This window comes from Lissotriton helveticus, chromosome 9, assembly GCF_964261635.1.
Source record: "Lissotriton helveticus chromosome 9, aLisHel1.1, whole genome shotgun sequence".
Lineage (NCBI taxonomy): Eukaryota > Metazoa > Chordata > Amphibia > Caudata > Salamandridae > Lissotriton > Lissotriton helveticus.
The window spans coordinates 92,417,900-92,435,140 of NC_136070.1; the positions used below are offsets into that span (position 1 = coordinate 92,417,900).

Below are 17,241 nucleotides of genomic sequence, written 5' to 3' on the forward strand. Positions count from 1 at the left end.
TTATGGCAATGTAGGAAGGATTCTTGGAGCTGGCTAGTAAACAGTATTCATGCCATATTAGCAATTGGAAGACAATTTGCTGAAAGAAACATAAACAGTAAGTACCAAAGGGCCTGTATTGCTCAGGGAGGGCTGTTCACAAATAAATGAAAGTTGAACCTTAATAATAATAAGAAGGAGGATGGCAAATAGGCCAGGGCTTGCTTGCATAATAATATGGACTAATATGGACTCCAAAAATGTATGTTTACTACATATTCAATTTAGGCATTTACAAAGGGCATAAACAACACCAAAAACTCGATGCCTAATTCACCGTCCCAACTTGATTCTTTTCTGGGATAGGGTAATGAGTTGCTTAGGAGTAGGAAATTCTCTCACAATAGGCTTTCTATAGAAGTTGCCAGTCTGCAGAAAGAAAGAAATATAAAGGCCAAGTATATTTCGCTGGGATTAGTACCGGCAAAGTGAGCCACAGTAAAAGACAAAATATGCTCAAGTCATGGAATTGAAAAATAACATTACTGATTTATGAGTAATCTGTGGGACAGGTTGAGTCAAGCAAACCTTTTTGCCCAAACTAGACTTTTGATCTAGGCTTCAAAGATCATTTCCATCCTGCACACAGTCACAGATATACGGACAGAAGCATATCAGTTTATGGAAGGAAATGGGAAAGGAACAACCCCAAAAGTAGCAGGTGTGTATGGAAATGTAGATTTCACCGGGAATAATCATTTCCCTGTGAATAATTATTTTAGGTAAATATAAAAGTGCAGTTACACTACTGCAAAGTTTAATGTAAAACACATTTGAAAAATTCACGTGACTGTCACAGTTTTTCGGGAGTACTCTTGGAAACCTTTTTGAAGTCTAAGAATGTGAAACTCCTTGTCCAAGAGAGGGAATAAACCTACAGGTGCAAATTATTTTTTTATTTCAAAGAATTAGGGCTTTTCTGCCTTCATGCTAGTTATCCCCATCCAGTGGACTCTGCTCTCTCACAATTATATTTAAGCGTCGCAAAGTGTATGAACTATTTAGAACACAATACACTTACAAGCAATAGTCCTTGGTCTCTAATTAGTGAACCACCAATTTGACCTTGAGGGGGGTTGAATTCTCAAAGGGAATTTTTTATTTATTTATATTTCTCAAGCATTTGTCTAAGCTGAAAGTACTTAGAAAACTGGGATTTGTTTAACCTTAATTCCCCACTCTGAGGCTGCAAAGGACTTAATAGGATCTGTTTCCCCTATATCACTTAATTTTATACTACTAATACAATTACCCACAGCAGTGACTCTTAAGTCACATTGTGATTCTACCTGCACACTTTAAACTCTCCATCCAGTATTTCGGCACTAGCGCTGTGATGAGAAGACTTGATGACAGAAGGTGGTCTAGTTAATCCCATTTCTATGCCGATGAAACAGAGGTCAAAGGGAATAACAAGTGATCGTGTTGCCTAAAAAGCCAATCTTTGTTTACGAAAGTTGAGATACCCAGTAGTACTAGTGAATGTCTGCCAATTGCAGTTATGACACACGCGGCCGTGCACCACAATGCACCCAACTACCTCGCTCAAAAGTTGTCTATATCAGGAGGTTCGAGATCCAATAGAAGCTCAAAGAATCTACTCCTGAAACCCCGTAGATTCCTGAAAGAGAAAACTTACAAGCGCTCCTTCTCAGGAATGGCACCCAGGATCTGGAATGCGCTCCCTCCTGAAACCAGGCGTATCTCCTCCACTGCACTCTTCAAGAAAGAGGTGAAAACCATCCTTCTGGCCAAGATCTCCTGAACCTTATAGGTGCTGGATCAGAGACTCTGCATTGCCTTGTGTCAATGCTCACCTTGTCCTTTGGCACTATACCTCTACTTGATGGAGACACTACTACGCTACTTTCTTACTACCGACCAATATATGATACACGCTGGGTCACTGATTCACCCTCCCGATGCCCCCACTCAGTGCTCTCTCTATACTAAAACACTGGTATAAGCCTTCCATACACCCAAGGTGTACCTGAACACCTCTGTAGTGGGACCAATGACTTGTGCTGTCTTATATTACTTGTTTACCGTACTGTATATTGATATGTTTTATGTATGTTATTATTTTCCTTTCATGTTAGTGACTACTTCATTGCTCCCATTACCTCTGTTCATTCCTACTGCCCCTACCCTGTCATTGTGAAGCGCTCTGATATCTGTAAGGATCTTGTTCGCGCTATATAAAACTTTTAATAAATAAATAAAATAAATACCCAAACCCTCATCATCAGCATAATAGGACACACAGGCATCATATTCGACCACAAGAAGAAAATGTGCATAATTCGAACCCTCGTCAAAAAAAGTGTAGGTACTTAAAAGGCATAATTCAGATAGATGGTGCATCATGTGGAGGTAGAGCAACCTTTTTGAAAAGAGCTATTGTCAGTGCGAGGTTGAAAGATCTGAGGGTTTTTTTAGGTACGTGGAAGTTGATTCTGTTGTTGAGGTATTTGGGTCTGTTGTTGTGTAGGCATTTGTAGGCGTGAGCGAGGATTTTGAAAGTGACTCTTTTCTCCACGGGGAGCCAGTGGAGACTTCATAGGTGTCGACTGATGTGTTCGTGTCAGGGGATGCCGAGGACGAGTCTGGCAGCAGTGTTCTGTATTGTCTGGAGTTTGCGGAGTAGAGACTTGTTGATGCCAGTGTAGAGTGTGTTTGCATAGTCCAGTCTGCTGGTGATGAGTGCTTGGCTGACTGTCTTCCTCGACTCAGGGGGTATCTAGACTTGAAGGTCTTGCGGAGGATGCAGAAGCAGCTGGAGGTGACGGTATTGACCTGTCGGTTCATGGTGAGTGATGAGTCGAGTATGATACAGAGGTTCTTGGCGTGGTCTGAGGTGGTAGGTGGGCTTCCGAGGGCGGTCGGCCACAAGGTGCTGTCCCATGCATAAAGGGTGGTACAGAGGACGAGGACTTCTGTCTTCTTGGCATTTAGCTTCAGGCAGCTGTTGGTCATTCAGACTGCGACGCCTTGCATTCCTTTATGGAAGTTGAGTTTGGCAGTGCTGAGGCAGAGGATGAGCTGGGTGTCATCGGCGTAGGATACAATGTTGAGGCCGTGCTGTCGGACGATGGCTGCGAGGGGCGCCATGTGGATTTTGAAGGGGGTAGGGCTCAGGGATGAAGCCTGTGGGACTCCGCAGGTGATTTTCGTGGGGTCGGAGAGGAAGGGTGTGAGTCTGATCCTTTGGCTTCTTCCGGTGAGGAATGATCGGATCCAGTCCAGGGCTGTTCCGTGTATGCCTGCGTCGTGTAGTCTGGCGACTAGTGTGCGGTGGGAGGCCATTGATAGGTCGAGTAGGATGAGGGCTGCGGGGTGGCCTTGGTCCAGGAGGGTGTGTATGTCGTCTGTAGTGGCGAGTAGGGCGGTTTCTGTGCTGTGGTTGCGTCAGAACCCGGATTGAGATGGGTAGAGGAAGGCGTTCTCTTCAATGAATCGTGCGAGTTTCCTGTTGACTGTTTTTTCTGCAACTTTGGCTGCGAAGGGGATGAGCGAGATGGGCCGATAGTTCTTGAGGTCGGTGGGGTCAGCTGTGGGCTTCTTGAGCAGAGGTCTGACTTTTGTGTGCTTCCAATCGTCTGGGAAGGTACATGTTTTGAAGGTGGAGTTGATGGTGCGTTGTAGTCCGAGTGCGATGGCGGCCGCGGCTCTGTGGTGGATGTGAGGGGGGCAGGGGTCGATGGGGACCCCGAGTGGATGCTTTTCATAGTCGAGACTGTCCAGTTTGAGATGATGGGCTGGCTGGTGTTTCTGGGGGGTGTGGGGGCCGTCTCTGGTGGCCTGGTGGATGGTCGATAAAGTTTTCGTAGAGGTTTTTGATCTTGAGATGGAAATCAGTTCCAAGCTTGTCGCAGAGGTCTTGGGATGGGATGTGGCTTCGCTGCGAGGGTTGGAGGTCCAGGTGTGGAGTTCTCTGGCTGCGTCGTTTGCCCAGGTATGGTGGTCTTGGGTGAGGGTGGAGCAAGTTGCTCGTCTGTAACCTTGCTCCAGTTCCTTCCAGGGGGGCGTGGGGCTTGTTTGGGTGCCTTGGGTTTGTTGATGGCGAAGTGTACGCAGTAGTGGTCGGTCCATGGCGGCTGCGTTGTGTGGCTGAATTGGACGCTGTTTCCTGCCGCGTAGATGGGATCGAGGGTGTGTCTTGCTCTGTGGATCTGTGTGTTGATGAGTTGTTTAAGTCCGATGCTGGTGAGGTTGTCACGAAGGATAGTGGAGTTGGGGTCGCTGGGGTTGTCGAGGTGGAAGTCCAGGTTTCCAATGAGTATGTAGTTTGCTGAGGCGATTGTGTGGGGTGCGATGAAGCCGGTGATGGTGGTGGCGAAGGGTGTTCGGGGGCCTGGGGGGTCTGTAGACGAGGGTTCCTTGGAGTGTGGCTTTGGGGGTGGTCTGGATCTGGAAGTGCAGGTGTTCGGCATAGGGGAAGGTTTCGCTGGAGGTGGTGAGGCAGAGGATGCTCTTGTGGGCGATGGTGAGACCCCTCCTGGGTGGTTGGGGCGATCTTTCCTCTGGATCTTGTATCCATCTGGGATGGCGGTGCTGATGTCGGGGGCGGAGGATGCATTAGTCTGGGTCTGTGTGAAGAAGGCGATGTCGGGCGAGAGAGAGTCGAGTAGGTTCCAGATTGCCATGGCGTGTTTGTGTACGGAGCGTACGTTGAGGAGGATGGATTTTAGAGTGTCGCCAGTGCTGGCGTCGGCGGTGTTGGAGGCCGGGGTGGCGGTGAGTGTCTGGTGGCAGGAGAACTGGCTGTGGGTCATGTTTGGTGAGGCCTGTTGGCATTCTCTAAGTCTTCCAGGGTTGAGTGCGAGGAGGGTGGTGGTGTCTTAGCAATGGTTAGTGGGAGGTCCAGGGTTCCTGGCACTGGCCGCAGTCGAGTCACAGACGGGCTTGCCTTTGGCGAGCCCGCTGCGCATGGCTCTCATTAAGTAGGGGAGGTGGGAGGAAGTAGAGCCTGGGAGGCGGGAACGGTTGAATTCCGGGGGGGAGGGGCCGCAGGGGCAGCAGCGGCGAAAGGCGAAAGGAACAGGCAGGTACGAGAAAATAAAAACAGTGGTGGAATTAGAGCAAGACACAGACGGGCTCAATAACAGTGGCACAACAGAGAAAAATTAAGAAGAAAAAAACGGCTGAGAAAGGGTCCGTGGTTGCAGGCAGTCTGGTCCCAGTTGGAGCGGGCAGCAGCCTCAAACCTCCCAAGGAGGAGGTCGGGGTCTGGAGGCAAGAGAGGGCACAGCAGAGCTGCTGGGAGAGAGTGGACCTAGACCGTGGGTGACAAGTGATCAGTAGAGACTGAGAGTGTGCACTAGCCACAAATGTCTTTGTATAGAGCAGATTCTTGCTCTGTTTGCTTTCGTTGATCTAGAGATTAGACGGGTCTTATTTCTTTTGAAATACTGACCCACCTGCATTGATGAGCCTACTGCCAAGGTAGGTAAGCAAGTTATAAAGTTTATTATTTTGTAATTGATGTACAGAATCTGCAATGCAACTCTCACTTCATTAGGAAGCCACTGTAGTTTGATAGATAGCGTGGCCAAACATTCTGACACAAGCCACAAGTTTTGCTGCAACTTGATGAATACTTTTGAATCGAGCTGTTGTGGCTCTGGGTAGCCGTATTTCAAACATTAGAGAACCAGCACCATTATTTTCTTTCCAAATGTACATCTGTTGTAGATCATGTTTTAAAACGCACTATAAAGGATCACATCTAGGTAGGAGAACTTTGAACCACGTGCATACTCCTCCTGCTAAAACACTTTATGCCTAAATCATCTTATGAAAAAGTCATTCTTAAAAGCAAAAAAGAGTCAAATAGAATAAGCCAGTTGAAAACCGGTATACTGTCTTCCTTATTTTACAAAATGGTTGCTCCTAATAATGTTGAGATGCTCCAAAGGCGACTGGTTGAGTACATCTTATCCAAAGTGCCAATGCTATACAATGATAAGCAACCATTGTTACAGGTAAGTTTTAGTATTTTCAGATCATGTGTGTAATTTATGCACTGAAGATTGTTTTTATAAAAGACTGGCCACATTTGTGTTTTGTAAGAATAATATACATCAAACAGTTCCTTTATGTTCAGACACCCTGCTTTAATCTCCATTAGATCATTCTGCAGTAGTGAAAGTTGGAAATCCATTTATCCTTCTCCAGCAGAGGCCTTCTCAGTTGCTTTCTCACCTGCTGTTTGAGAGACAGGTTCCCCCGGACAGGTAAGCCTCCCTTTTGCTTATTCCTAATCTAGCCCTTTTCCTGAACTTCCTGGCTTATCCTCACTTTTGATGTGTTACTTCTAACAATCATCAGAAATTGTTGCTTCAGGAGCTCCATAACTTGCTGTTACTATATTGACTTGAGGTATTTTAAAGCTTATGATTTTCTTTTCTTGGAGCGCTTATGGTTGTTGTAGATTTAAAGTAGCTTGCCTAGAGAATGACATAGACCACAGACTATTCAGTGTTTTCCAAAGAGATCTTGCTGTGCATGCTTTGCTCTTTGTTTTTAGAGGGTAGGTCAGCGCTTTTCTAGTATTTTTCCTGGTGTACCTAGCCATTCGATTGCCATTGTCATGTGTTGGTTTTGTTTATACTCTGCTACCCTTGCAGATGTAGTTCAATTATTGAGTAGGTTATCTCACACTAGTTGTTGTGCCAATTTGCAGCACTTTTCAATCATACCCTGGAAAGAGTCCCATGTCGACAGAGATGTGAGCAGCTTGGTAATGCTGTAGGAGCTGGGGGAGGCCATCATTGTGCTTTGTTCTAGAAGTTGGGATGGTAACTGTTTGACTCATGCCCTCACCCAAACTCTATTATTCAAAATTACTGACAAATATGTGTTGCTAGGTGTCTCGCTTCGCCCTCAGTCAGATAATACAGAATACCACACAGTGGCTCAAACACGAAGTAGCAATACAAATAACACAACCCCACCTAGAAAGGGATTTCACTTTATTAAATGAAACGCATTTTCTGACTAAGGCTTGGGGCTCTCTGGCAGAAAGCCTTTCCCAGATGTCTAATAAAGAACATTCAAATGAATATATATGTTTATCATATATATATATATATATATATATATATATATATATATATATATATATATATATATATATATATATATATATACCTACTGGCGGTCGCCAGTAGGTATATATAGTTAGGATTTTTTCTCTATGGGTTTTTTGAAAATTCTATGTCTAATAACTTTGGCGTTTGTGGACGGAATCGGCTGAAATTTTCAGGAAAATGGCACATTTTGTTTCTGAGCAGCCCTTGAAAATTTGGGGGGGGTTCGTCCAGTGGGGGCCGAGAAAAAAGGGGGGTCCCAAAACGTGTTTTTAACATTGAGTTTTCCATAGGGCGGTTGGCCTCACTTTTAGCCCGAACGGCTGAATGGATTTGCACGAAACTTGGCAAAATTGTAGGGACTGGTAGCCCGATGTGCCTTTTGTAGGTCTCAATATATGTGCTCCAGTGGATTTTGAGAAATTAACGTTTAAAAAAAGATATATATCTGTAACAGCGGACCGGTTAGCGCTCTGGTTCGCGGACTTTTCGCGCAACGGAGCTTTGTGAAGCGAAGCTGATTGGTTCTCCGGCGTCTGTCAACATTCCAAACAGTCCGTAGCGGCCGCCATCTTGTCTCTCGGTAGGATCGAGAGACAAGAGGAGGTCAAAACAAAGGGGGAAATAACTATAAGGGGGCATAGTAGATCCTCGCTGACCCCCTAGGTTTGATGTGGAGGTTTTAAAAGGGCCCCGCGGGGCAAAAAAAAATAATAATAATAATAATCGAACGGCTGAATGGATTTGCACGAAACTTGGCAAAATTGTAGGGACTGGTAGCCCGATGTGCCTTTGCTAGGTCTCAATATATGTGCTTCAGTGGATTTTGAGAAATTAACGTTCAAAAAAAGATATATATCTGTAACAGCGCACCGCTTCGCGTACTTTTCGCGTTACGGAGCTTTGCGAAGCGAAGCTGATTGGCTCTCCGGTGTCTGTAAACATTCCAAACAGTACGTAGCGGCCGCCATCTTGTCTCTCGGTAGGATCGAGAGACAAGAGGAGGCCAAAGCGAAGGGGCAAATGACCATAAGGGGGCATAGTAGATCCTCGCTGACCCCCTAGGTTTGATGTGGAGGTTTTAAAAGGGCCCCGCGGGGCAAAAAAAAAAAATAATAATAATAATCGAACGGCTGATGACCATAAGGGGGCATAGTAGATCCTCGCTGACCCCCTAGGTTTGATGTGGAGGTTTTAAAAGGGCCCCGCGGGGCAAAAAAAAAAAATAATAATAATAATCGAACGGCTGAATGGATTTGCACGAAACTTGGTAAAATATTAGGGACTGGTAGCCCGATGTGCCTTTGCTATGTCTCAATATATGTGCTTCAGTGCATTTTGAGAAATTAACGTTCAAAAACAAGATATATATCTGTAACAGCGCTCCGCTTCGCGGAGATAAAATTATATGTGTATTACCTAGCTGTTGCTAACACCAGTTAGCGACGGCTAGTAGGAGATAGCGACCATCTTGGGTCCCACTTTGCATGTGAGTGATATTTATCACTAATGACATGCAAAGTGGGCATGCCAAGATGTTAGCGACTGGAAACAGTCGCTAACATCGCTATCTCCTATTATCAACTTTTGGAAATATTCGAGATAAGCGAGAATATCTCCAAAAAGTAACAGCTGCCCTGAGCAGTTCTTAGCCATGTTATCCAATGGGAGGTGGATAACATGGCTAAGAGCATTAGCTCGGTAATGCATGAATATCGCGGAGTTTTCAGCGATATTAATGCATTGCGCTCGTTTTTTATCGTATTTGCGATAAACCTTGATAATAGCAAGGTTTATCTGCGATAATTTCTGACGGTAAAAAAATCTTTGCAATGCATCGTTAGGGATAAATATCGCTTAACTTTGGTAATATGCCCCAACGTCTGTTAACGTTCGATTCGAAGGAAATCAGGAATTGTTGAAAAACATTGTGTGCGCCATCTTGTCTTTTTTCAAATGCCACACTTTTGTCGTGCACGGCAGCCATTTTAGATGCCTTGACCAGATCCACTCTGTGCACGCTGTCGATCCTTAGCATGGCTCCCCACCCTCGCAAGCATCTCCCCCAGGCAGTGGTCACCCCCGCTCTCTGTTTTATGCATGGGTAATAAACCTCCCCCCATCTGCGCTGTTCTTCCCTGAGAATCACACCCTGTGCCCGCCCGACACCTCCCTTTCGCCCTATTCACTACCGCACCCTCTGACACTCCTTTTCCTCTGTGTCCGATTGTCCAGGCCGGTCCTAGGCTATCAGCTAGCCCTGCAGATGTAGTTTATGGCCACAGCTGTAAAGAATCACCCGTCTTCAAAGGAGTTATAGTAGATCAAGGCCCACACTCGATGAGATCCGTCACAGCAGAAGCGTTGCTATTATCTGAAAACCATCCTGTATTGTGATTGGGGAGGGGACCGAGCGTGAAGCGGAAGATTCCAGGGATGACTCTTTGTACATCAAAGTTTTTACAATTATGTGTCACATTAAAAATATATAGCACTCCGACAAAGTAGTAAGATTATAAAACTTTAATAATTTATAAATATATACAAGAAAACAAAAATAGTAATAACATATAAACATTTTTAGAGAAAAACAACGAAGTAGCGGTCGGCTGTGCGAATAGTCCCAACGCAGCACAACGTCCAGATTTCCGGCGTGGGGCGTCGCGGGGGGTGGGTGATCAGTAGCAAACTGTTGTGCGAATAGTTCCAAGGCAGCAGAACGCGCCGAAATCTAGATGACACAAAAGTGATGTCTAGTAAGTTGCCACCCAGCAAATAACGGCGTGGGGCGTCGCGGTGGGTGGGTCATCAGTAGCAAACTGTTGTGCGAATAGTTCCAAGGCAGCAGAACGATGGCACCAAGGTGATGTCCAGTAAGTTGCCGCACTGGTTTTGGTATCCTACAATGCTGCTCCGAATAACGGCGTGGAGCGCCCCGGGGGAGGCGGCGTGAACGGGCCTCTCCAGGTGGAGTCTCGTCTGTTGTAGTGGGGCGCCCCTTTACCGTTTCAGTTGCCATTCCGTCCGCTTTTGGTCCACTGTGTCAAAATCCGCCATTCAGCTGAGTTGCGCCCACTCTTGCGGTGCAGCGATAGGCGGCTGTCACAGGACTCTCAAAATGGCGGCAGGCTGTTTCCTTTTTGGGCCTGGTCCACTGAAATGGCCCTGGGACACCTTGGAAATCGGACGCTTGTCTGCTAGGTCTTGGACCCCATTCTCGAAAGCGTCCCCTCCGCCTTGAGAATTCATCAAAAGTTTTGGGGGCCCCGACTCCTGCAGGCTTCTGGTGGGGAGCGGCTGCCATGATTGCTCGCGGAATGACCACGACGGAGCTACGAGATGGTGGTGCTCTCATGGTGACGCCAGCTTCAGTCTGAAACATCCAGAAACAAGGTGGGGCTTTCATCGTTTGGGGGAAAAAAAAAGTTTTCATCCAATGAAAAGTGTTGTTTTTAGGTCATATGATCAAGCCTTCCATCATTAGGAAACCAAAAGTAAAATGAACCAATGAAAAGTTTTATAAACAAGTCACATGACCTGTTATGCGGCATAGGGTATAAAATGCGGAGAAAATACGTTGGCACGTGAGGCGGCGTCAGTAGCGGACCGATGTGCGAATAGGCCGAAGGCAATACAACGCGCCAAGATCCGGATGGCATCGAGGTGGTGTCATAGTTGAGAGTTCTGAGCAGCGGTTGTAACACTGTCTGAAGCTTATTTGCAGCTGCTGCAGCTTCACTACGCGCCAAGATCCGGATGGCACCGAGGTGGTGTGTAGGAAGTTGCCGCACTGGTGTGGCCATCCTACAATGCTGAAAGTCGGCGTGGGGCGCCCCGTTGGCCTGTGAGTTTGCGTCAGTAGCGGACCGATGTGCGAATAGGCCGAAGGCAGCACAACGCGCCAAGATCCGGATGGCACCGAGGTGGTGTCTAGTAAGTTGTCGCACTTCTGTGGCCATCCTACAATGTTGAAAGTCGGCGTGGGGCGCCCCGTTGGCCTGTGAGATGGTGTCAGTAGCGGACTGATGTGTGAATGGGGCCAAAGGCAGCGCAACAATATTTTCTACTATATTTCCGGTGTAGAAGAGACCACAAGGCGCTGAGATGCCAAGATCCGGATGGCACCGAGGTGGTGTGTAGCAAGTTGCCGCACTGGTGTGGCCATCCTACAATGCTGAAAGTCGGCGTGGGGCGCCCCGTTGGCCTGTGAGATGGCGTCAGTAGCGGACCGATGTGCGAATAGGCCGAAGGCAGCACAACAATATTTTCTGACTGACACCACAAGGCGCTGAGATGCCAAGATCCGGATGGCACCGAGGTGATGTCTAAGTTGCGGACTGATGTGCGAATGGGGCCAAAGGCAGCGTAACAATATTTTTTGTATGGAAGATACCACTAGGCGTTGAGATGCCAAGATTCGGATGGCACTGAGGTGATGTCTAGCAAGTTGGTGTGGTCATCCTACAATGCTGAAACTCGGCGTGGGTCACCCCATTAGCCTGTGAGATGGCGTCAGTAGCGGACCGATGTGCGAATAGGCCGAAGGCAGCACAACGCGCCAAGATCCGGATGTCACCGTGGTGGTTTCATAGTTGAGAGGCACTTCATCTGCAGTGGGGCGCCGAGATCCGGATGGCACCGAGGTGATGTCTAGCAAGTTGCTGTACTGGTGTGGTCATCCTACAATGCTGAAACTCGGCGTGGGTCGCCCCATTAGCCTGTGAGATGGCGTCAGTAGCGGACCGATGTGCGAATAGGCCGAAGGCAGCACAACGCGCCAAGATCCGGATGTCACCGTGGTGGTTTCATAGTTGAGAGGCACTTCATCTGCAGTGGGGCGCCGAGATCCGGATGGCACCGAGGTGATGTCTAGCAAGTTGCTGTACTGGTGTGGTCATCCTACAATGCTGAAACTCGGCGTGGGTCGCCCCATTAGCCTGTGAGATGGCGTCAGTAGCGGACCGATGTGCGAATAGGCCGTAGGCAGCACAACGCGCCAAGATCCGGATGTCACCGTGGTGGTTTCATAGTTGAGAGGCACTTCATCTGCAGTGGGGCGCCGAGATCCGGATGGCACCGAGGTGATGTCTAGCAAGTTGCTGTACTTGTGTGGTCATCCTACAATGCTGAAACTCGGCGTGGGTCGCCCCATTAGCCTGTGAGATAGCTGTTCTTTGGATTTGGGCCTGGCTCGTCTGCTGTAGTGGGGCGCCCCTTTACCGTTTCAGTTGCCATTCAGCTGAGTTTCGGCTGCTCTTGATGCTACAGCGACAGGCGGCTGCAACAGGACTCTCAAAATGGCGGCCTGTTCTTTGGATTTGGGCCTGGTCCACTAAAATGGCCCTGGGACACCTTAGAACTCGGACGCTCGATTTTTTTTTCCTTTCCTGTACATGCAAAAAAAGGTAAATGCCCGGTACGTTACACGCTTCATCTGCCACGATGAACTCTCCAGAGGAACCGAAAAAAAATATAGTTGTGGTAACTATACCATGCATCGTCATATGGAGAGGTGGCACCAATTAATTATAGTGCTGCATAAAAGAGAGATTTGGAGGAGAACCCCTGACCTGCTAGTACATTCATCAAAGAAGTGGCACTGAGAGCTTCAGAGGCAAGGGAAACGGTCCCAAATATTTAGAAGAACTTTGGAAAGATTAAAATGACCTGTTTAGATTGTGGCAAATTAATTTCATGTGGACAGATGAGTGTTACTCTAATAAATACAGCATATGAACATCATCATAGTCGATGGTTGGTAGAGACATTTTGACTATATCCTGGACCTGCCCGTCCTCGCCCAAAATGGCGCCAGAATAAATGGGACTCGTAACTCCTTGTTGTGTACTGGTTGCAGAACCTTGAAATCACGAGATACGTATGCAGTTTTGAAGCACATGGCGGGCGGGGACGAGAATTGATTGAATATTTCGACATCCCTATTGATATTAAGTTCTGATGTGTTATTGATTACTGTACTGTTGAAAGTTCGAATTAACGTCACCCATGGTACTTGCCCGCAAATGTATATCTAGATAATTTTATTGTAACTGGCCCTGTCGTATTTTAATTATAAAATGTACGTCCACCGATTCCGTAACTGTTAGACACCTTAGTTCTTGCAACCTAATGGCCCGCCCGTTACGTTCCTCTACAGTGTAAATGTCTATTCATCATATACGATTACAGTTTGCTCCGTGGCCGGCCCACGTGGTTATAGGCTCGTATTTGTATAATGAAATTTTCACAATAAAGGTTTTTAAAAGAAAACATGGTAGTAGTATATACATTGGTAAAGTTTTTAATAATAGTCACTGTTTTAGAATCATTAAAAGGCAAGTGAAATAAAGCAGACCAATTACATGAAGGGTAAAAGGTATAATACGAAGGAACGCAGTAAAGATAAATGGTCAAGGGCTGTTGTGTTTTCTATTCCTGCAACATAAAGTGATCGATAAGAATCTCATATTCAGGCGTATCGGCGACTAAGACAGCAGGTCGACCCTCTTTTGCTCAACGGCTCCGTCATGGGACGAAGAAACGCTCTTTTTCTCGAAAAAAGAATATATTTTACTTGCAGGACAGTTGTAAAATTTCCGGGAAAGTACATTAGCCTGGAACATTATAACATATATTTAAGAAAAAATAATGTTCGGAAGTAATGAAAGGCGTAATTTTTAGGTCATATGACCAAGCCTTTCATCATTACAATAAGAAAAGTAAAATGAACCAATGAAAAGTTTTATTAACAAGTCACATGACTTGTTATGCTTACGTTACGCGCTGCGCGCCCCGGATGACTTCCGGATGCGCTAACGCGGCGCGTCATATGACGCATTACGCGACAACGCAGGTACAGAATATAGTCAAAATGTCTCCACCAACCAGCGGTCGGAACACAACCCCTTTCAGCAGGCTAAATAGTTCTGTTAAATGACAACAGAAGGGACAGGCAACAAGAACCATCAGTCAAAGAGGGGAGGGCTAGTTCTTCTCTACCGGGTTACATTGGGGCGCTACCGGAACTGATCGAATTGGTAGTCTACAGTGTTTCTGGATGTTTCAGACTGAAGCTGGGGTTAGCATGAGAGCAGCACCATTTCGTAGCTCCGTCGTGGTCATTCCGCAACCAATCATGGCAGCCGTTCTTTATCGTTATTTTGGGCGGGGTGGGTGGCGGAGCCGAGCTGTTTTGCAGCCATCATTGTGTGGAGTTCAGTTCATCTCACTAGTTTTGTATTTGTCATGAGGGGTTGTTCCTAATGTTTCTATTTTAGCGAGGTCAAAAAGAGATCCCATTAGTGGCCTACTGATTTTGCTCGATTCCTTTTCTTTTTTTTTTACACGATTTTTCGTTATCTGCAAAGACTAAACAGAGTATTGCGACTCTGTGTTTGTTTGTAAATAGAGAATGAACCAAAGAGAACTAATTCTAAAACAGTAAATACTTGGATAACAATTAATCAAATGGAGAGAGAAGCAGGCACGACGGATTACAATGGGGGCAAAGACCTGCGTTAACTACCTTTCACTATCTGCAAAGAGAGAGTACTCCTAATAGAAATGAGGGGGGGGGGGGCACCATTCAAAGCAGATCAGTGTGCATAAACACGAAAATGTTTTCACTTACCACGTACTTGACATTCGACAGCTTATGATATTTGCTATTAAAAAACCATTGAAATTCACTGAAAAAACCATAGGTTATAGACCATATATAGTTAGGAATTAGCATTTACAAAACCTTGAAAATTCACTGAAAAAACCATAGGTTATAGACCATATATAGTTAGGAATTAGCATTTAAAAAACCTTATTTTACTCACACAAAACCATTGAAATTCCATATATAGTTAGTTGCACTAACTATATATCGCGCACCTGCAATCCACTGCTGATGATGTCACATATTACATCATTCATGACATGGTCAGTGACATCACTGATGACATCTCAAATGACATCACTGATGACATCACTGATGACAACATCCAGTGACTGTATGTTTCTGTAAAGTTAAAATGTGTCTTACATATTGAAGAATGAGTGGAAGTATAAGTGTCTGGACAAAGGATTTAGTAGGTGCATGACTGAATGCATGAGTGAGTGATTAAATGTGTCTCACTGAGTGCATGGGTTAGTGACTAAAGTGTCTTAATTTGTGCATCATTATGTCTGTTGTTCTGTAAACTGCTGCATGTTTTGATCAGTAGCTATATGATTAACTATATGGGTTACTGATTGATTGTCCAAGTATTTGTATGGGAGACTGAGTGTGTGTGTGGCTGGCTGGGAGGTGTGTGACTCTGTGCAGATCAATGTGTACTTGTATCAATGATTGTATAACAAGGTAAGTATGTGTTAGTATATGTTTGAAAATGTAAGGTGCTCTATGTTTAACTGTATAGACAAGAAAATGGAAGTGTCATTGATTCTTTACAGGACTGACTAGGTGTGTGAGTAACTCCATGGATGAGTGGCAGACTGTGAGTGTCTGTATAGGTGTATGAGTGCATATGATAGTGTTGTAAAGATGAGTGATTGTATGTATGAATGATAGTATGGGTGAATGAGTGAAGGTGTGTGTAGACGTAGGAATCAGTGAGTGCGTATGTAGTAACTAGTATTGGTGTGTCAATGGTTTCAAAAATTATATTCTGTATTTAACACTGGGTGAAACAGAGGTTATATTAAAATGTGAGGAGATGCATTGTATTGTCACATGAATGATATCATCAGTGATGTGGTCATTGATGTCAAATGAGATGTCATCAGTGATGTCATCAGTGATGTCATTTGAGATGTCATCAGTGATGTCATCAGTGATGTCACTGACCATGTCATGAATGATGTAATATGTGACATCATCAGCAGTGGATTGCAGGTGCGCGATATATAGTTAGTGCAACTAACTATATATGGAATTTCAATGGTTTTGTGTGAGTAAAATAAGGTTTTTTAAATGCTAATTCCTAACTATATATGGTCTATAACCTATGGTTTTTTCAGTGAATATATATATATATATCGGAACCCATCCGCATGGATAATATGAAATAAACAAGCAAATAGTACTGGACGTCCTGCAAGAAATCCGAAAGATAAATACATTAGATGATTACCTTGAAATGTGCACACTCTCACTCTCATATCTCAAAGTCAATATGATTATAGCCACTGGAAACTGAAGGTGCGCACTGCCAGTCACGCATCACAATGACTGTTCTAGCCACTGGAAACTGAATATGCACACACAAACAGCCGTGCATCACAATGGCACTAATCAAAAACAAGATAGATCACCAGCTGCCAATTTCATCTTGGCCCACTCCAGATTGGGAGATCCACAGCCGGGGACAAGAGACTCCGCGAAACCGAGAACAGCTGCACTGAAGATGCATCCATCGTTCAGGCTCAAACAATCCCGTTTTTTAAGTCAACAAACCTCAGCTTTATAGTTTCAAAATACACTAGAAGGTTCGAGAGACCTTCCCTCTGCGCCAAGGAAACTTACTGGAATTGGCCACCTTCCATGAAAGCATTCCAAAGGCAAAAGGAGTTCCCACATTTCCTCTACATTCTCACATGTTTCAGCCTTTATCTTAACGAAGTTTATGAAAGCCTCCTAGAGTACATTTAACAATCTCCTCTCTAAAAAACAAAGCAACCTTGAACGTCAATAACCAGAACAACTAGGGCACTCTGGGGTCCTGCCTGTGCGTGCAAAAAGCTCATGCAAGACAGAGTCAGAATTCAGGATGGCATGAAGGCATGTCAAACCCAATAGTAAGAACTTCATAATACTACCCAATGTACAACACAATGCACATTTGTGCACCACTGCCTATAGCATCACATACTTCATCTCACAATGTAAAACACAATGCACATTTGAGCACCACTGCTCATAACACTGCACTTCGAGACCAAAAAGTACATTCCACACCTCTCTCTCTCATGCTTTCAAATGCACATCCCACATATTCTGTTCCTGGCAAGGCTGTTCTACTCTGGGACAGCTCTCACTTTGCTAAAACTGTAAGATTACACGAAAGAAACCTTCAAGAAAAAAGGCATATGCAGGACATACATTCAGGCTAGGATAAAATAA

The 17,241-nt window shown here is 45.3% G+C and overlaps 1 protein-coding gene across 2 annotated transcripts in view; it reads left to right on the forward strand.

Moving 5' to 3' along the window:
- ZFYVE26 (zinc finger FYVE-type containing 26) overlaps positions 1-17,241 on the forward strand; it is a 657,581-nt gene that overhangs the window by 259,119 nt on the left and 381,221 nt on the right. For both annotated transcript variants that reach the window (XM_078659543.1, XM_078659544.1), the window contains exon 18: positions 6,170-6,275. In XM_078659543.1, coding sequence (XP_078515669.1) covers positions 6,170-6,275 — 106 coding nt within the window. The remainder of the gene's footprint in view (positions 1-6,169; positions 6,276-17,241) is intronic.